Source organism: Equus caballus, chromosome 24 (assembly GCF_041296265.1).
Source record: "Equus caballus isolate H_3958 breed thoroughbred chromosome 24, TB-T2T, whole genome shotgun sequence".
Taxonomy (NCBI): domain Eukaryota; kingdom Metazoa; phylum Chordata; class Mammalia; order Perissodactyla; family Equidae; genus Equus; species Equus caballus.
In genome coordinates, this window is record NC_091707.1 from 49,184,439 (window position 1) to 49,205,540 (window position 21,102).

The following is a 21,102-nucleotide window of genomic DNA, read 5'->3' on the forward strand; positions in this document are numbered from 1 at the left end:
GGCATCCTCAGGCGTAGAGCAGGGCAGAGAAGGACACTAAGGGCCTGGGGAGAGGGGGGAGGCTTGGGTTGGCAAATAGAGAATGACCAGTACAACAGGTCTGACATATGTTGTTTTCTCATGATAGTTTAATAATTATAATACCCAGAGGCCGTTCTTCTTTAACTAGTTATATCAATCTGAGATTCTGTGCTTGTGATTCTAAAACTGATCTTGCAATATTTTACTTTTGTAAGTTCTCAGTTTTCAAGTTATGGTTTTAGGTAGATGTGGACAATTCAGTTTAATTGGAAATGTTTTATGGGATGAAAAATATAATGGCAAAGACAGCCACCTTCATTCTTCAGGGTGCTGATGTTTCGTTCCCTGACAATTAGGCATAAAGTTGGGATGATTTTATTTCTCATTTTTATATTTTGAGAAGATCCATAGTATTTGGAGGTACCAATGCTATTGACTAAGGAAGGAAATCAGTTTGACAGCTGGACATACCTTCCACAGAGTCCTCCCAAAATTTTATACAGTCATTTGAACTTCTGCAAGTTCACTTATGTGTGTTGATGTTCTCTCTTCTAGGTGAGTGTTGCCTCTGATCCTGGTCGACGAGTTCAGCACAATATGCTGAGTCCATTTCATAGTCCTTTTCAGAGTCCATTTCGGAGTCCTATGCGTAGTCCATTTCGTAGCCCTTTCAAGAATTTTGGACACCCAGGAGGAAGGACTATTGACTTTGATTGTGAAGATGATGAAATGAATCTAAATTGTTTCATCCTCATGTTTGATCTTCTCCTGAAGCAGGTAGCTAAGGCATGAACTTCCTTTAGTTCAGAGGTGAAGAATTAGAGAAAGCATTGTAATGTATAGTGCTTCTTTCCATGTGTTCTTCACACTTACTGAAATGATGCAACATCACTCAAGACACTTCGCAAACTCCTTTGAGGATTTCCTAAAGAGCCTGAAAAATACTTGTATGAATATCTGCAATGATGTTGACATATGAGATTGGATATGAGTTTTAGAAACCCCCCAGCATCATTAGAATTGACGCTGTTGAACAAATTTGGTGAACAAATTGGGTAATGCTATTGTTAGGAAGAGCTAGGTACAACTCTACAGTGATAGGCTGATTTTAATATATTTTATAAATTGATTTTTGAAGGTAATTTTAAAAGAGAAATTTAAAAGGCTTGGTTAGGAGAACATTTCTTCTTCATTTTCTATTTTGAAATAATTCCAGACTTGCAGAAAAGTTGCAAGAATAGTAGAAAGAATTCCCAAATATTCATCCCCCAAATTCTCTAGATGTTTAACATTTACATTTATTTCTCTCTCTTAATCTCTGTATGTATGAAGTGTAGATTTCTTTTTTCTTTTTTTTGCTGGGGAAGATTCACCCAGAGCTAACATCTGTTGCCAATTGTCCTTTTTTTTCCCCCTCCCGAAAGCCCCAGTGCATAGTCATATATTCTAGTTGTAAGTCCTTCTGGTTCTTCTATGTGAGCCACCACCACAGCATGGCTACTGACACATGGGTGGTATGGTCCCGCAACCCAGGCCACCAAAGCGCTGAGAGCGTGGAACTCTAACCACAAGGCCCTCAGGGCTGGCTCGAATTGTAGATTTTTTTAATGAACCATTTGAGAATAAGCTGCAAACATGAACTTCCTGTATCCTTAAACACTTCAGAGTGTATGTTCTGAAAAATGACATTCTCTTACATAACCAAGTGCAGTTAGCAAAATCAGGAAATTAATATTCTTGTAATAGTATTATCTATTATCTAACTTACAGAAATTATTCATTTTTTAAATTGTTATAATAATCATATCATCTTTATAGCAAAAGAAAAAAATTGTTTTTGATGGAGGATGCAGTTCAGCATCCCTCATTGCAAATGTTTGTCCTGTCTCATTAGTCTTCTTTAATCCAGGACAGTTCTTCAGTCTTTGTTTATCTTTCGTGTTCTTGACATTTTTGAAGAGTGCAGTCCAGTTATCTTGTAGAACGTCCCTCAATTTGAATTTGTCCGATGTTTCCTTGTGAATTGATTTGGGTTAAGCATTTTTGGCAGTAATACAACAGACGTGATGTTATGTCCTTTGCAGTGCATCATATCAGGAAGCACATGACATGATAATGTCCCCTTAGTGGTGGTGATAACTCCGTTAGGGTGATTTAGGCCAGATTTCTCAACTACAAAGTCACCCCTTTGTAATTAATAAGTAACTTGGAGGGAGAGCCTTTAAGACTGAGATTTCCTGTTTCTCTTCAGACTTTAACTTACTAGTTTTAGCATCCATGATGATTCATGCCTGAATCAATTATTACTATGATGGTTACCAAATGATAATTTTCTAATTCCATCATTTCTTTCATTAGCTGGCATTCTCCCGAAGGAACAGTTCTGCCTTCTGTCCCGTGTATATATTTATTTGTTTATCTGCTTATACCCGCATGTACTCATGGACTCTTATTTTATTCAGTGGCTTAAAATCTTTTACTATGATTATTTATTTTGATGTTCATACTGTCCATATTTGGCCAGTAAGAGTCCCTTTGAGCTGGCTCCTGTGTTCTTTTGACATGTTCTCATCATTCTTTGAACACTACCTTAATTGCTGGCATGACAAGATGTTCCAGGCTCATTTTATATTTTCCTAGCCCCAATCCTGAAATCAGCCATTTCCTCAAGGAGCCCTGGTTCTTTTTAGTGGATGATGGTATTTAGAAATCAAGATCTGGACACCAAGTCAGGAGCATTTTTTTAAATGTGTAAATCTCACAAAGTGATAAATTTGAAAAGAACCTCTCTTTTAAATGTCCTACATGATTTTAAAAATAATTCCCATTACTTTGTCTTGTGTTTATATTCTTTTTACAAGAATCCATGGAAAACAATGTATATTCATGTTCTATAAGCCTTATCATCTTTAAATAATTTAATATTGTCAGTTAGTGAAAATTATCCCCAATTAGTATGCCAATGAAATATTGGACAAAAGGACCAAACTCCTTCTTTTTTTTTTGGCCTTTTTTTTTGGTGTCTTTCAGATGGAGTTACAAGATGATGGGATCACGATGGGTTTAGAGCACAGCCTATCAAAGGACATTATTTCCATTATAAACAATGTCTTCCAAGCCCCCTGGGGGGGCTCCCACACATGCCAGAAGGAGGAAAAAGCAATTGAGTGTAACTTATGTCAGTCTAGTATTCTGTGCTATCAGCTTGCTTGTGAACTCCTGGAGAGACTGGCTCCTAAAGAAGAAAGCCGGCTGGTGGTAAGCAGTGGACGAAATGAGATGAGCCATTTCTGTTAGTAATAAGGACTGCAGTGGCTGGTGTGATGGAGTCTTCCTCCAGTGTTATCTTATGCTCCATGCTGGGTTATACGTGAGACTGTGTTAAAAGAGAGTTTTCCTGTTCCTTCCACCAACTCAGGCTTCTGGAAGGGGGTATGAGATGGAACTACATGATACAGAATTCTTCACTTAGAATTCTTGAGTCTGGAGGTAGGGTTGTAGCACATCCATTCATAAAATTTTCATAAATACAAGGCGTTACTGATATTCTTGAAATAACTTTTATCACAAAGTTATATTACAAAGTTTAGATAACAGTGAATGGTATAAAACATGCATATCAAATATTGAGTAAGTGGACTGGGTATGGACACTGAGAATTCCTAGGTAACCTCAGTTTCTAAAATCCATTGACTTCATCAACAACCAATAAAAACTTCATTTTTATTTCCTGCTTTCCAAGAAAACCATTTGAACAGGAAACAGTTAATATATGCCATACATTAGCTACTCCATACATTGTTATTCCCTGTTTAGCCTGTTCTCCTGCTAAGACTCACACATCACCAGAATACCCTCATACCATCCTAGGTAGATGGACCTGAATTATTTGAGTCAGTGTTTGCCATCTTCTCTTTTTCTTCCTGTCTCCTAAGGTTGTCTAGGTAGAAAGTGACTTCTTTAAAAATTTTTTTTTAGGTATAGCATACACACAGTAAAGTGTTTCTTTTGTTTGTAAATACCTTTCGGCCCACTTAACTCATTAGTTCTACCTGTCGCAAAATAACATCTCTACAGTATGGTCTTTTAACATTGTCATTGGGTACTTACTTTGAAACAGTTATAGTAAAAGATGATGCAAAAACAAATTAAAATCAAGACGCTTAGAGTCTAATCAGGAAAATGTTTAATTAAATGAAAAAACATAGGACAGAGTGATGAGCATTATGAGAGAGATATGAACAAGATAGCTATGGGAGTACAGAGAGGGAACAAATCTAGCTTAGAGGTGTGATAGGGATCCAGAAGGTCTTCCTGGAGGAGGTGGCTCCTAAGCTTATATTTGAAGGAGGAGTGGAGTCAATGAAATGAAGGTGGTAGGAGAGAAGCACTTGGAGACCCAGAAAGCTCTCTGTTTAAATGATACAGCGGAAAGGAGGGAATGATACACTCAGGAAACTTCAGGTGGTTCAGTGTTGCGAGAGTGGTGAGGAGGATGGGAAAGTAGTGAGAGTTGAGTGGAGAAAGTTAGACTCAGTTTTATGTTCACATTTATTAAGGGCTCTGTCTGCCAAACTAAGAAGTTTGGATTTTGTCTTGGTGACAATGGGGGAATCCTAAAGAAGTTGAATCAGGGTAGTGGTAGAATTCAATGAATTTGAGAAATTCATTTGGCCAGCGAGGAGAGAGATTGGAGGATTGGCCCTCGGGACAGGAATCTAGTCAGAAGGTTAATGTGGTCACTCAGGGAAGAGAACAAGGGAGCCTGAACTGAGAGATGGTGGTGAGGAAGAGAAGGGGAGGGCCTGACGCGTTTTTAGGAAAGAGAATGAGCAGCACTCGGTGTTCAGTGTGGAAAAGTTGTGGAGAAATCCACGTTTTCTGGCTTGGGAGCTGATAACGTTGCCATCTACAGCAGATTGTTACTGTAATAGGAGAAGTGATCTTTTTTTTTTTAATTTTTATTTTTTTCGGATGTACATCATATTTCGAATTCTGTACATGTTACATCATGTTCACCACCCGAACACTAATTATAGTGCATCCCCTCACATGTGAGCCTAACCACCCCTTTTGCCCTCCCCCCTGCCCCCTTCCCCAATGGTAACCACCAGTCCAATCTCCAATGCTATGTGTTTTTTTTTTTGTCGTTTTTATCTTCTACTTATGAGTGAGATCATATGGTATCTGGCTTTCTCCCTCTGACTTATTTCACTCAGCATAATACCCTCAAGGTCCATCCAGGTTGTCACAAATGGCTGGATTTCGTCATTTCTTATGGCTGAGTAGTAGTCCGTCGTGTATAAATACCACATCTTCTTTATCCATTCGTCCCTTGATGGACACCTAGGTTGCTTCCACGTCTTGGCTATTGTGTATAATGCTGCAATGAACATAGGGGTACAAGTATCTTTATGCCTTTGTGTTTTCAAGTTCTTTGGATAAATACCCAGCAGTGGGATAGCTGGATCATATGGTAGATCTATTCTTAATTTTCTGAGGATACTCCATACTGCTTTCCATAGTGGCTGCACCAGTTTGCACTGCCACCAGCAGTGAACAAGGGTTCCCTTCTCTCCACACCCTCTTTTTGGCAGGAGTGGGATATGGTGTAGCCACACTTGGACATAGTAGACTGAGACACCTTTTAGATGTCCAAGTGGGGATGCCAAGCACCATCAGATATGTGGATTTGGTTCTTAAGAGAAATATCAGAAGTAGATAAAGTTTGCAGTCACCAGCATATTGTGGTAGGCTGTGCGGAATGAGAAGGGAGAAGACCTAAGGCTAGAATTCCGGGAAGTACCAGCTCTTAACAGGGGAAAACAGGGGAAGTAAAGAGCAGAAATCAATCGAGAGGAGGCCAGAGACACAAGAGAAAAACTGAGGGAGAGCACTAAGTCCGGAGCCAAGGTAAGAGAAACTTTAGAAAAGGAGGGAATAGTTGATCATGTCAAGAAGAGAGAGGAAAAGTAAAAGACTAAAACACGCCCAGGGGTTCTGAAATTAAGGGTCCTTTGTGCCCTTGCGGGTGGTAATAGCCATGGGTCCAAGTAGTTTGTGGTTTAAGCACTGAGGGAGTAGCTACATGAAGTACAGTCTTGTCTTCTCTTTCAGGAAGGGAAGGAGAGGGCGAAGAGGGTGGAGGCGGGCGTCCTGAGCCTCTGCCCTGTCCCAGCAGGAGTTCTATATTGTGTCTATTTCACACCACCAACCCATGGAACAAGGAGGAATAAGCGTAAATGTGGAGAATCTGAGCCACTGGAACATATACACAATGCCTTTGACATTTGTCATGTGCCTAAAATGTCAAATTTGGAGGTGAAGCTAAAGGATTCAGTTTTCCTTTCGCAAAGTCTTACGGGAGAGATGCTCATCAATAAAAGAGGACTATGTCTTGGAACACGTGGCTTCCACTGCACGCATCAGCCGCCTTAGCTCTTTAGTTCCCTCCCAGGACAGGCAGAGGGCACGAGAGTGAGGACACAAGGGGTGGGCTATAGGAGGCTTAGACTAGTATGCCAGACAGGCCACTGCAGTCCCTGCCGCCTCGGAGGAGGATGACGGAAACGTGGGCTTGTGTAGAAGAGTCAATATGCAGCCGGAAACTTCTCACTGTATCTCATCTCACGAGACTCAGTTTGTACTTTGAGGTAGTGTCTTCTTCACGGGTGACTGAGGAACGGCGTCAGCCTTAGCAAAACTGTGAAGCTGCCGAAGCTCCTCTCAGAGCCCCCCAGCCGCCGTTTTAAGCACTCGTTTCTTTCTTCTTGGCACCCTTCCCGTATCCTATCAATCTTTATCTCCTTCTTGCTTTGAGCTGGCTGTCAAATAATTCTTAAAAAAAATGTTTTCTGGTTAAAGTATTAGCTAAAAGAGGATGATGTTAAAAGAGGATATTTGAAGGTGGAACTTGAAAGAAAGAAAAATGCTGGGCTAGGAGGGTAACTAGAGATGGATATTTTAAACAGTAGCCATATTTAGTGCACTCTCTCTCTCCTTAATCTTCTCATTTCCACATATTTTTGCAGCTTGTTTTACATACACATTTACAAATATAACATATTATATATAAATGTACATACAGTGTTGAGGATATTCACATCGCTGTGCAGCCAATCTCCAGAACTTTTTCATCTTGCAAAATGAGAACTCTATACCCATTAAGTAACTCCCCGTTCCCCCTCGAAACTACCATTCTGCTTTCTGTCTCTATGAGTTTGACTACTATAGAAACTGCATATAAGCAGAATCATATAATATTTTTCCTTTTTATGACTGGCTTATTCCACTTAGTATAATGTCCCCAGGGTTCATCCACATTGTAGCACATATCAGAATTTCCTTCCTTTTTGAGGCTGAGTAATATTCCATTGTATGTTTATACCACATTTTGTCTATTTGTTCATCTGTCGGTGGACACTTGGGTTGCCATAACTCTCTTTAACTCACATGTTATAGCAATTTCTTGCTCCTAAAAATTTGACTTCTCCAGACACCCAGTATTTGCATCTTAGCATTTTGCAGTCAGCCCCTTATTATTCCCTGCTAATTAAGTCCTGTTATTGAGCAAAATGGGCATGGATTAGAATCATTTGGTGAGTGGAACATTGATTACAGGATTAAAGCAGCTATGGGAAAGTAGGTTTATGGAGAGTTAACAATGTTTTCGAGATTGTCCATATTTATTTCAAGGGAATGAAAATGTTTCAGTAACAGCTGATCCAAATTTCCTTTAACCATTATGGAAATAAGCTCAAGTCTCTTCTGCGGCAGCTGCTTTTGCCCTCCAGGGCTCAGCACAGGGCACTCGGTCCATCTTTCTTGAACCAGGAGGAACCGTTCTTTACATCCCCCAAGGGCTGCTCATCTGGCTGCTTGTCATATTTGTTTCAGGAGCCCACAGACAGCCTTGAGGATAGCCTCCTTTCCTCCAGACCAGAGTTTATTATTGGTCCTGAAGGCGAGGAGGAGGAGAATCCAGCAACCAAGCATGGGGAGAACCCAGGAAATCGCACCGAGCCCATGGAACATGCTGGTAGGTGAATGCTGGCTCATAGGGGAGAGCTGTGTGCACATCCCAGTTTGCACAGGCCTGACATTCACACACTGGTTTCTTAGATTACTATCAACTTGGGCAAGTACAGACTTGGCTTCCTTAGTATAGACGTGTGCAAATGAACCATTTCCCCCTAGATTATGAAGTGAACAGATCCAGGATATGCTTCTGGTAGAAGAGAGGTAACTGAGCATCTTCCTGGCAGCAGGAGCTTGTTATCAACAAAAAGCTGTCGTGTTAATGTGGAAATGATCACTTTTCTGTTTATGGTGTATCATGTTCTCTATGGAGAGTTAACTCTGAACCAAGGCTGAACAGCTAAAGCCAAGGGTGCTGACACTCAGCAGCTACTCAGAGCATTTGGCCAAAGCAGAGTGTTCTGGGAGAGGGGTGATGGAACTTGAGCTCATGCAGCTTCTGCACCCGGGGGCTTGACCAGGACTCTGCACAGGCTCACCGTGTATAGCTGTGCAACTTGTGCTCTAAGGCTGGTTGGCTTGGCTCAGAGCTGGAATGTCCACCTCTTTCTAGTTTGCTTAAAGGCTCTGTGTGGGCTAATTGAGGACAGCAAGATAGCAGGCTGGCCAGAATCATACTCTAGTTCTTCACACTCTGAAGGAGTTTTGGGAATTTAGGATGTGACCCCACGTGCCTCTGGGAAAGCCTGGTTTCTAGATCTGCACTCTGGCACTCTGGGAATTTGTAAGGACCTGGAGCAAATCTGAGTAGCTTTTTATCTTTCTGTTTCCACTCTCTTGAACTGCTAGAATAGCTGGCTTCCAGGTGGCCCACCCACTGAAGCAAAGTTTGGGAAGCGTGGGCTGTCCATCATTCCTTCAGTGAACAAACATTACTAAGTGACTGCTGTGTGGGGTTCAGTGTAGCTCCTGGGGGTCTTATTCAGACCAAGGTAACTACATCATTACCACAAAATGCTTGGTCGGAACTAACTGCTTCTGCATGGATTGTATAAATGACCAGTTGAGTATGAATATCTCGGCTCCTACTATTTACAATCATTGAAACTGAGAATTTGAAGGAATGCCTGAGATGACCTACTTCATTGGTTTTCAGCAAGTACTTGGAGATGTGCAAGCTCTGTCTTGTCTCTTCTGGACCTTCCTTAATTAGGGTGGCAATTGATGGGAACATGGGGGCAAATCATAAAGACCCAGGTGCCCACTTGTCTTCAACCAGAGTGCTCTGACTTGATCTATTTCATATGTTGGAGTTCTAAGTCAGATTTTCTACAAACAAAGGATTCTCTTGAAAAGAAGTTTGAAACCTGCTGATCTGGTTCAGCCTTCTTCCTTTGCAGATGAGGAAAATACATCCCAGATGGACTGAACAACTTGCCCATGGGCATGTAGCTCGTATTATTCATTCCTAATTTATGCTTTGTGCTTAACATGCTGCCCAAACTGTAAGAGAGCATCAGGATCGTCTGAGGAGTTGAAACGCAAACAAAATGAACGAGCTCCACCCACCCACCCTCAATTCTGGGTATACCTAGGGTGGGGGTCTGGGAATTGGAAATCCAAATATTGTACAACTAGTTAGTGGCAGGATTGAGATTAGAACCCAGGTCTCCCGGTTATTTGGAATTAATTACTTGCTGAGGCCCAAGCCCAGGGCTGTGTTTCTATGAGGCATTAATGCCTAAAGGAAGGATGGATTTCACTTATGATCCTCTAACCTGTACTCTTTAACGCAAATATAGTTTTTTTTTTTTTTTTAAAGATTTTATTTTTTCCTTTTTCTCCCCAAAGCCCCCCGGTACATAGTTGTATATTCTTCGTTGTGGGTCCTTCTAGTTGTGGTATGTGGGACGATGCCTCAGCATGGTTTGATGAGCAGTGCCATGTCCGTGTCCAGGATTCGAACCAACGAAACACTGGGCCGCCTGCAGCGGAGCGCACAAACTTAACCACTCGGCCACGGGGCCAGCCCCACAAATATAGTTTTTAAACCCAAGATAGCACACAAATCAATTAACTGAAACTTTTATTTATATGTAGTATTTTATTTGAACAATGGTTAAAATTAAACAATATCTTTCTATAAATTATTCTTTTCTTTGCTTAATTGTTCTAAACTCTAGTTGTTTTAAACATTTGCTTGATTTATATCCCCCAAACACTCCTTAAGCCTCCTGTCAAAGCTTCTGGTCTGTTTTCCTTTTGCTGTCTGTCTTGCAGGACACAGTTATAAGTTGTCTCCTCAGGGAGACCTCCGTTAATTTTCCTCCATGACCGGCCTTCCCTGATGCTCAGCACCCCGATCCTGCTTCTGCCTTCTGGGCCTTCAGGCGCTGGTCCTGAGCTCCTGTCATAGAATGAAGGGGAGCTCAGCTGACATGTGCTCAGTGATTTCCCCTTCCTTTTAGAGATTTTAGATTTCCTTTTTCTGCATTTTGGGGCCTGGCACCTATTTCTTATAGCAGTCGGATATGTCTTCCACTAAAAATATTTTTAAAACTTTCACACTAGACCAAATAGAGTTGAATGCTGATAACAAATATTTAAAATACATTAGAGTGGAAGATCCCCAATAAACTATTTAGTATATATGCCAAGAGGGTTTCACTCCCATTGTCTCTGATCCTAGGAATTGCCAAAACTGATAATGGTAATTTGAAAACATTTTATACCAATTTCTACATTTGGTTAATTTGTGAATCCTTTTCTCTAGCACGCCTCATGCACATAAACACCACCTCCCACAAGAGAAGCGAGGGTTTCAGAGATCCTCACAAGAAGATAAAACCACAAGTAGTTGTTGAATATGCTCAACTTCTTCAAAATGTTCCCTTTTTGTGTGAGTCCTGGGATAAATCGCTCGCTGGGTGCTATTACAACTTGAATACCGCTCTTCAATGCCTGCTCGTCTCCCTTTCAGTTAGGAAAGTATGCCTAGCCAGGCCCCAGGCCCTCCAGGGAGCAGCAGAACTAGCTGCTCAGAAGAGCACAGGGCTGAGCTTGGGTCGCTTTATGGAGCCAAAGACATCGGAACACGTGATGCACTGCACAGTGCAAAGTGGAAGCTGAGAATCCTAAGTCTAGAAGGTTTCCTGCACTTGCACCATAGAAGGGATATATGCTAACTTGGAGAGCAAATAAAAACATTACACAAACACTTTCTCATATGTACCATATCTCTCTTTACTCCTCTCGGTTTTATGATTTTGATCAGTTCATGAGCGGTGGGGGAAAGGAGGAATCATGCTAACCTTTGTGTGATTATTTCTTCACAGCAATAAAGAATGATACTGAAAGAAAGTTTTGTTACCAGCAGCTTCCAGTCACTTTGAGACTAATATACACCATTTTCCAGGTATATTTTTTGAAATATTTGAATTTTTGGTTTGGTAGCATTGCTGTTTTAGAAAACTTAGTAACTATGTGGTTCTTTGCATAGGAAATGGCTAAGTTTGAAGAGCCAGACATTCTTTTTAATATGCTCAATTGCCTGAAGATTCTCTGTTTACATGGAGAATGTTTATACATTGCTAGAAAAGACCATCCTCAATTTTTAGCCTACATTCAGGATCATATGTTGATTGCAAGGTATGTCTTCCTAAGTTTTTTGTTTGTTTGTTTATATTTTAGGTTTTAGCTGTGAAAATTAAAGTTAGAGTAAGACTTACCAACTCATTTGGTTATTTTTCTTAGCCAGGGCAGCCTAATCACTTGTAGAAACTAGTTTTATTTCTTCTATTTAGTCTAATTTTTAAGTATGTCAATAGTAATTTTCTTTGCTAGATATTGCAGAAATAGAAAAGGCAAAATAAGGATTATATTATGCCTTTTGGTTGTTAGATGGCTTATGAATACAGTGTACTGTATAAAAATGTCAATAAGTACTAAAGTTAATATTTACCGAGTATAATTGAGTAAAGACTCAATTTCTTACTTGAAATAGAACTGATAATAGACATCTAAAATCTCTCCACATATTGTCTGATAGGGTGTTTTTTTAGAGATGACTGAGACATTTTGAGAAAAATAGTAAAATATTGCCCTAGATTTACATGGTGTTTTTCTTCCTGAAAACCTTAAAATGAGTGTTACAGTCTTTCTGGAAGTAAGTCAGAAAATATTATCTTCATTTTATATGTAAGAGAATGAGGTAATAAAAAAAAGGAAAAGGTTGGTTGAGGTTAACTTGGTGACAAAACCAAGTTGAGGCTCTATCTGCCTTTACTCCTTTTGATCATTTACTCATTCATTCATTCATTCAACAGATATTACTGAGGGCTCACTAAGTACATTGTTATTCTAGGCACTTTGGGAATTTGCAATCTAGTTTGGAAGGGGCTGAATACTATGTATACAGAAGGTGACCACAAAATTTGTTATTCAAATTAGTTTACTTTTGAGAGTGAATAGGTGTGATCTTCATAACCTCAAAACAATAAGCATAAAGTGGACTAAGATCTTGGATAAACTGAGATACAAGGTCACCTTGTGTCTATATAAGTCACTCTCAATCCAAGGGACGTGTGATGGATGAGGGTTGTGTACTGTTCAGAGGTGGGAGAGCTCCCTTCTGGATAACTAGAAAAGGGCACAGAACACATCCCATTTGGGTGGGCATTAAGATAATGATAGAATTTTGACAGGCAGAGATTTGGGATGGGCAGCACATTTTGTGGAAAGTGGGAATGTCAAAAGTAAACAGATGGTAGAGTTGGAAAGAAGAAATGAGCAGGGCATACTTAGGTGATACCAAGGTTTTATTTATTGCTGCATGGTGTGGTTTTAGGGGAGAAATGGAAAATGAGGCTGGAGAAGTAGGTTGGGACATAAGTGTGAAGGGCCTTGAAGATGGGGACTTTAGTGATGTTTGGTGATCTATGGAAAATCTTAAAAAAAATGAACAGGGACAGAGTTGTGCTTTAACAGCATGAGTATGGAGAAAAGAGAGATCCTTGGGAACCACTTACATATAAGGGGGTGCAAAGAGCATGTTGCAAGGGCTTCAGGAATATAAAGATACAACACAGAACTTTCTTCTGAAAGGTTTGTTAGGAAAGGAAGGGAAACATCAGATACTTAGAGGGGAAAGGGAGTGACATCAAGGATTTTTAGGATAAAGAAGATCTGAACATATTTATGTCAGTGGGAAAGGATCAGAGGAAAGGGAGAGGTTGGTGGGGCCAGGTCCTGGAAGGCAAGAAAATGCTTTAAAAGAACAACGGTGGAAAAGAGGAGGGATGCTCTTTCCTTTGAAAGGAGAGAGACTTTGAGGAAAAAAGAAATCAAGTGTTAATGGGAATTCATAACAGGTGACTGAACCTTAAAAATAGTAGGTGCTGATGTCTTCTGCTGAGAGGTAGGGGGCATAGAAATTGGGTTGGGAGCTTGAGGAACATGGAAAAAAGTATGGAACAGCCCGTGTGAGGAAAGCAGTGGGGAGTCAACAAGAAATGACCAAAGAATTGCCAGCTTCAAGTCCAGCTGAGGTTAGCTAGCACCAGTTTCTGGTGGACCAAGTTAGCAGGAATTTGTGTTTCTTTTTCACTAATGCTCCAGGGCCTGGGAGTGGATGGGAGAAAGTGGGCAATGGGTTTATTTAGGAGTGGGAATTAGTGATTTGATAATAGTGGAAGATCAGAGCGACAAGGAATTCCAGAGTGATGAAATGGTTGACTCTGGGATTCAGTCTAGCCTGGAGGCAATGAAGCCGGAGAGGATTGATGTTTAGGAGAAGGGTATAGAAAAGAGGGAAAATAAGTCTGAGTCAGGGTCAGAGGGGGAAAGTTGAGTGTTCTCAGTGTTTGAGAGGTGAGGTCAGTGGCTCAGCCAGTAGAGATAAAGGCCACTGTGACTGAGGAAGTGGGAGATCTATGAAACCAGAGCTTGATTCACTAAAGGTATCAGCAGAGGCTTGGGTGAGGAGGAAGACTGAGCAGCTACCATATTCACCAAGGAATGGAGAAGGGCCCTACGAGTAGATGTAATGGGTTTCAAAAGAAAGAGGTTGGTAAGAGAAGGCCTGGAGGAAGACGTGGGAAGCAAGGATCATTTGGAGCCAGGGAACACTGGGGTGAAGACTCACAGAGAGGGTTAAGGGGAAATTGTGTTACCAGGAAAATGTCAGGTTTCAGCTAGGGTGGAGGCTAGGGAAGCTGCCTTAGCCTCCTAGGGCTGCTGTAACATTACTGCCAACTGAGAGGCTTAGAACAACAGAAATTCATCCTCTCGCAGTTCTAAGGCTAGAGGTCTGAAATCAAGGCGTTGGTGGGGACGTGCTTCCTCCGAAGGCTTTAGGGAAGAATCCTTCATTGCCTCTTCTAGCTTTTGGCAGCTGCCAGGGCAATCCTTGGCCTTCCATGGTTTGTAGATGCATCACTCTAATTTCTGCCTCCATCTTTACATGTCACTTTCTCCTGTGTGTCAGTGTGTCTGTGTGTGTCCTCTCCTCTTCTTATAAGGACACTAGTCATTAGATTTAGGGCCCACCCTAATCCAGCATGACCTCAGCTTAACTAATTACATCTACAAAGACCCTATTTCCAAATAAGGTCACAATCTGAAGTTTCGGGTGGACATGAATACTTTTGGATGGGGACATTATTCAACCCAGTAGAGAAAAATACTACGGGATAAGTGGAGGGTCTAAAGAACTTTCCTCCTAATAAAATGGGGATTCTACAGATGCAGTGGGAGGAGCTGGTGAAGGGTAGCATGGCTGACCTGGATGTGGGGAAGAGTAGGACTAATCTGAAAGGATCAGTGTGACAGCTGAGACAAGCAGCAAGTCCAGGCAAAAGTGATGCAGGAGCAGGGTCAAGAGTTAGGCAGAAGCTGCGGGCATTCCAGGGGAGGGAGAATGCTAAGTGGGCCATCTTTTATTGTTGAAGCAACCTCTACCAGGCACGAACCCAAGCCAAATGGATTACTGGTGCCATGGGATCTCTGCCTCAGCCTTTGGGCTACATAGCCCAGGTTTTTTCCTCAAAGTACCACCTTGACACAAAAACTGTGACGGACAATGAAGGGATCTGGGGAAAGGACACTCTGTGTTTTTCAAAGAAAGCTGCCTTAGAGAACTGGGAAAGCCACATGGGACTGGCCAAATCCATGGCTTTTGTCACTGAGATGGTTTTCTAGCAGTGCTGTACCTGGTTTGCCTTCTTCATCTAAATTGCAAGCTCCACAAGGACACAGATTACGTCTTCTTTTTCCTTTGCATTCTGTGTAGGGTCTATTATTGTGTTCTGGAAGCACCATCATCCTTAGCTTCACAATGATAACAGTAGTGTGAGGTTTTTAAATACCCACTATGTGTCAAGCATGATGCATCATCTCATTTTATATAACCCACGTTGGAAGCAAGTGTAAGTTCAGAGAAGTTAGGAAATTCACACATAGCTATGCAGCTAATTAATGGCAGTGTTGGGATTAGATCCATATTTGTCTGATTTCCATGACTCAGATGAAGCATGTGGTGTTTGAAAATTGTTTCTTTTCATTCCACAGCTCTAGCATGTCTTCTCAGAAACAAGCAACTCTAGTGCACAAGTGACTCCCCGTGGTCTCTGTAAATGGAGATGTATGTCACTCCCCCCCTCTTAGTGGTGCATTAGGAGTTTTTTAAAAGTCACAAATAGTTTTGATTCTGATATTAACTCTGGAGCCAAATAGAAAACAAAACAAAATAACAACAAAAACAAACAAAAGGCATACTTTAAATAATTGAGTAAAAAATTTGAAACCAATAATATATTATTACTAAAAATATATATTCAGAATTTTCCTGGTAGAAATTGATACGGACTTAAGCTAAAATTGCTGAGGTACATTTTGACCATAGTGGTCTGGTTTTAGGAATGGCCAGTACTCATGAGATGTTACTAGGGCTCTCGCGCACCCTCTCTCCTCCTCCCCTTCCTCCCTCCCTCCCCAGCACTTAGCCTGCTTCCATCTGTGTTGGCTTCTTCTCTGCAGGCTGGCCCTGTGAGGTGGGAAAGAGCTCACTAGCAGCTCTAGACCAACACTGCATTTTGTTCCTGAGATCTTAGGAGACAGATCATATCGATACCTGGAAAAGGATTCTGGCTTTCCCAGGCTCGGGTCATATGCCCACCCCAGACTAATTGCTCTGTTCATGGCATTGAAGTATTTTGATCAACCTGGGTTTGTGATCACTCTTACAGTAGGGAAGGTGGAACACCTTGATTGACAGCCCTGCCAGTTGATGGAGAGGCTGTTCTTAATAGAAAGAGAGTCGTTCTTTGCTAGAATAAGAGGAAAAGGCTGCTAGGCAGGAAAAAATCAACAAAACTCCCCAGATGTTCAGTATAAGAAAATTTTTTAAAAATCACTTACCCCATTATCTTAACATAACTAATATCAATTTTGTATATTATTTAACAGTCATTGTTCATTTATATACCTGAATTTATAATATATAATTTTTATGTTAAAAAATAACATAAGTCGTAAGTATTTTTCTATGTTGTTACATGAAAGTAATTTCTTTAAAAAAAACATTAATAGAATAGAGCATAGAAAAAGTGTATCAGAGGATTAAAGTCTTGTGTCTTGAGTGTAATTTCACCAAAAGCATCTCTACTAGCTACCTGTTAACCACATTTCCTATAAATTCAGATAATAGGATTTTTCTCTAGAAAGGTTATCATAACTGTGACCACTTTGCTCTTCTTGACTCCCCAGCCTGTGGAGAGTCGTCAAGTCTGAGTTTTCCCAGCTCTCCTCATTGGCTGTTCCTCTCCTTCTCCATGCTCTGTCACTTCCTCATGGTGCTGACATCTTCTGGACAATTATAAATGGCAACTTCAACAGCAAGGACTGGAAGATGAGGTTTGAAGCAGGTACCTCTGTATTAGCTTAAAAATTCTCTCTGGTCACAAGGTAAACCAGGTGTCCAGGCACCACATCTATTTCTGGCCTTCCTTTATCCTCCCTTGTTTTTAAAGGGCATTGTCCTGCTTGCTGGTGTTCTTTGTGGTTCTACTTAGCCAGGCTTCCTTGATAATAGTATTTTGCAGTGTCCTTAGGTAGGGTGATCTGCACAGGTTTGCCTAGAACAGTCCCAGGTTATGCCTGCTCTCCAGGTGTATTTATTAATTGTACCCTTGTTTACTCTCAGATGGGTCCTGGCTTGAATGATAAATTATGTCGTCAATCTAATAGGTTGCTTGCATCAGAGTAACTGGGAATGTTTGTTAAAGATGCAGATTATCGGGCCCTATCCTAGACTTACTGAGTCAGAATTTCAGGGGGTGAGGCCAGGAATCTACATTTTTAATAAGTTCTCCCGGTAATTGGTGAAGTTTGAGAATCTCTGCTGTTATACCCTTGCCATTGAAGCATCAGGGACCAAGTCTGGTGCAGTGATGGGTACAATTTCCTAGTGCTTAGAATGGCAAGTTCTCAGAGGAACAGGGTAAGGAAGGAACGTGGATGTGTTCTCTTAGCCTCACATCTGCTGGCTTCACTGTCACCCCAATCTGCTAGGACTCCCATTTTCAGGGGGCAGCAAGTGGGGCTGGCATACCATAGTGTGCCTCATCAGAATGGTTCCATATATTTTAGTGTCTCAAAAATTTGGGAAAGAAATGGAAGTTCCATCAGGTGAGTTAACTATTATACTTTAGAGCTCAGTTCCCTAACATCTGGCCACCTCAAAGAGTTCTTGCCTTTTATGCCCCATGAATTCCAGAGGCTGGTTTATTTATATAATAGCACGTGATGTTGTAGGGAATTAGATTAAAATTTTCTAGCAAAAAACTACATGGTATTGGTAACATTTTATAGGCATTTAAATACAAATAAAGCAGATAAATGTTTATGCTCTTTCATTACAATTTAAAGATTAGATTGTTGCTAGATTAATCTTCTGAATCACAGCCCTGATTATGTCACTTTTCTCCTCAAAAAATGTTCATGGGTTTTCAATGCCTAGTGAATACAGTTCAGACCCCTTAACCTGACATTCAGAGCCTCCCATGGTCTAACTACAAGTGTTTGCAGCCTCATTTCCCTCTCTTCTTTCTACACATGCCATTGCTGCCTGCTTCCCCTCAACCATATCTTGGCCATTCTGTGCTCTCCACCTGAAATTGTCTTCCCTTCTAGGTCCCATTCAAATGCCACCTCCATTTGATCTTCCTTCAAATGCCCACAATGAGTTCCGCTTTCTTGGTTCCCTCAATGATGTCCCAGTGGATAAAGTCATTTCTTCATCTTCTGATCTTCCATACCATTTTATTTACAACTCAGTAGGATTTACAGCTTTTTATATTACATTTCAGTTATAGTTATACTTGTCTTGTCTGTTTTAGTTGACTTGACTTTGAAGTCAAGACTTGTGAACGATTCACGTATTAGTCAGCTCGGGCTGCACTAACAGAATACCACAGACTGGGGGGCTTAAGCAACAGAAATTTATTTTTCATAGTTCCAGAGGCTGGAAAGTCGAAGATCAAGGTGTTGGCCAATTCACTTTCTCGGTGAGGGCTCTCTTCCTGGCTTGTAGGTGGCTGGCCACCTTTTTGCTGTCTCCTCACATGGTGGAGAGAGAGACAGAGAGCTCTGATCTCTCTTCCTCTTCTTATAAGGACATGAATGCCATCATGGGGACCCCACCCTGATGATCTCATCTAAACCTAATTACTTCCCAAAGTCCTACCATCACACATCACATTCAACATACGAATTTGTGGGGGGAGGACACAAACATTCAGTCCATAACAATTTATTTTTCCATTTACTTCCATCTCCTCCCAAGTACCTAGGATGATTTCTTAGTTGTATATATGTTCTTAATATATATTTTTTAAATAAGTGAATCAGAGAATTTATTGAATAAATCCTATATGTACTAGGTACTATGGGAACAATAAAAAGAGTATAAGAGCTGATTCCTTTTCTCCAAAAGCTCCTAATTTAATTGATAAGACCAAATATAAACTTGTAAGAAGAGTTTAAGAAACTATAAAGGTATAAATATAATTCAAGAACACAAAAGGAGATAAGTCATATAGCCATATATGAACACATAAATGCTGTATGTAAATGAACAGTATTTTTGCAGGAGTTCATGGGATGGAGAGGCCACTCTAGGAGGGCAAAGTAGACTTCAGAGAACAGCTGGAATTTCAGCAGCAGATTCTTTAAGGATGGTAGAGTGTCAATAAGCAGAAAATAATATCAAGAATATTCCAGGTTGCTGGAACAGCTTAAGCAAAGTACTGAAACGTCTTTATTTGCACAGAACTATATTGTTTCACTAGCTACTATAACTTTTTATAAAATTATGTTTTAAGAGTGGCTGGAATCATTTAACATAGATTTGCAGGAGATTTAGAAATTTATCAAGTAAGGGTGCATTTATTCATGGAAGAAATATGTGGCTTCTATAGCCCCAGGAAGACTGGTTGTCATTTCACATCGTGACATACTAAGAGTGGAGTAGGGGATCCAGAACCGAGAGCCAGACCTGGTGGGCACCTCCTGCCTCCCCGTGCAGCCTGCAGAACCTCTATGGAAAAGACAAAGAAATGAGCATGGAGGCATTCTGAAAAGTTTGACATGTAGCTGGAAGTTCAACAAGGGAAAGACCATTAAAAAAAAATGCAAAAAACCCCAACAACCCAGCACTAAATCAAGGCTGCCTGCAGAAAATACTGCACTGAGTACACAGATGCACAGATGAAATGGAACACTGGAGAAGGTGGCATTAGAACTTCCTTTTGGTATTTAAAATCAATGTGTCGGGGGGGGCCCAGAGTTAACTTTTTCTTGGTGGGCTCAGTTCTCAGACTGTCTAAATAATGCCATTTCTTTGGTCCTCTGCCTTTTATGTTGCAGTGGAAAAAGTGGCTGTAATTTGTAGATTTCTGGATATTCACTCAGTGACCAAAAACCACCTGCTGAAGTACTCCCTGGCCCATGCCTTCTGCTGCTTTCTGACAGCTGTGGAGGACGTCAACCCAGCAGTGGCCACCAGGGCCGGTCTCCTGCTTGACACCATAAAGAGGCCAGCATTGCAGGTGACGTGCCTTGGATGTGTCTTATCTGCTCTGCAGACAGTGCTCTGCTCTGCTCTCTTAAGTCACTGAGCCATTTGTCACATAAACACATATAACACTGACGACGGTGATGATGGTAGCAGTGGAAATTTTTCAATTGGGAAAAACATCCCAGAAACACACCTTATTAACAGACCTCTTGTTGTTATTTGTTTATACCTGCTTTTCAGTCTTTGTCCATATGCTGATATCACTTGTGACAGATCTGATTCTTGTATAACTTTTTTTGTAGCAGAATTTTAAACTAGGCTGGTTTTATCTTATATCATTTAGCTGGCTCCAGGGCTGGAAGTCCTTGTCATTAGTGACTAGACGCTAGGAGAAATCAGATGAATTATAACATAAGTCACAGCAAAACATAAGAAGGTAAACATGCTACCAAAATGAAACAGCACAAATTAAAGCCAAAGGAACATGGAATATGAGACCTGGAGAGAGCTGTGTGTTGATCTTATTTGGCACCTTTATTTTATCATTGAAGGAAGTACGTCTCAGAGAAATAATGTGACTTACCAAAGGACACAGAGTGAATTAGTGCGAAAACCAAGGCTAGAACCTCCCGCGTCCTGATCTACTGTTTTTCCACGTTGGCACCTGATTATTATATCATTATTATTAACGCTAAGTAATGGCAAGAGCTAAAATTTATCAAATAGGTACTGTGTTTCCAGGGCCATGTATTGAAGATGTCCCTCATGCGTTATCTTATTAGCCCTCACAATAACACTTTATGTGTTCCCATTTTACAGTTAGAGAAGCTGAGGGTTAGAAGGGTTAAGTAACTTTTTCAGAGTCACACGGCTATTAAGTGGCAGAGCAAACTCAGGTCTGATTCGTAATAGAGTCCATGTTCTTAACTGTCTGTGTGTGTCTGTGTGTGTGTGTGTGTGTACACTGCCTTGAAATCCAGTGTAAGGGTTCTTCTGTAAAAGACACTAATAAAGGGCAAATTGAGCAGGAT

At 40.9% G+C, this 21,102-nt stretch overlaps 1 protein-coding gene across 7 annotated transcripts in view; it reads left to right on the forward strand.

Annotated features, from left to right (window-relative positions):
* UNC79 (unc-79 homolog, NALCN channel complex subunit) overlaps positions 1-21,102 on the forward strand; it is a 240,407-nt gene that overhangs the window by 124,569 nt on the left and 94,736 nt on the right. For all 7 annotated transcript variants that reach the window (XM_070250302.1, XM_070250300.1, XM_070250306.1 and 4 more), the window contains exons 18-24: positions 577-798; positions 3,052-3,279; positions 7,918-8,059; positions 11,334-11,413; positions 11,498-11,646; positions 16,762-16,919; positions 19,921-20,102. In XM_070250302.1, coding sequence (XP_070106403.1) covers positions 577-798; positions 3,052-3,279; positions 7,918-8,059; positions 11,334-11,413; positions 11,498-11,646; positions 16,762-16,919; positions 19,921-20,102 — 1,161 coding nt within the window. The remainder of the gene's footprint in view (positions 1-576; positions 799-3,051; positions 3,280-7,917; positions 8,060-11,333; positions 11,414-11,497; positions 11,647-16,761; positions 16,920-19,920; positions 20,103-21,102) is intronic.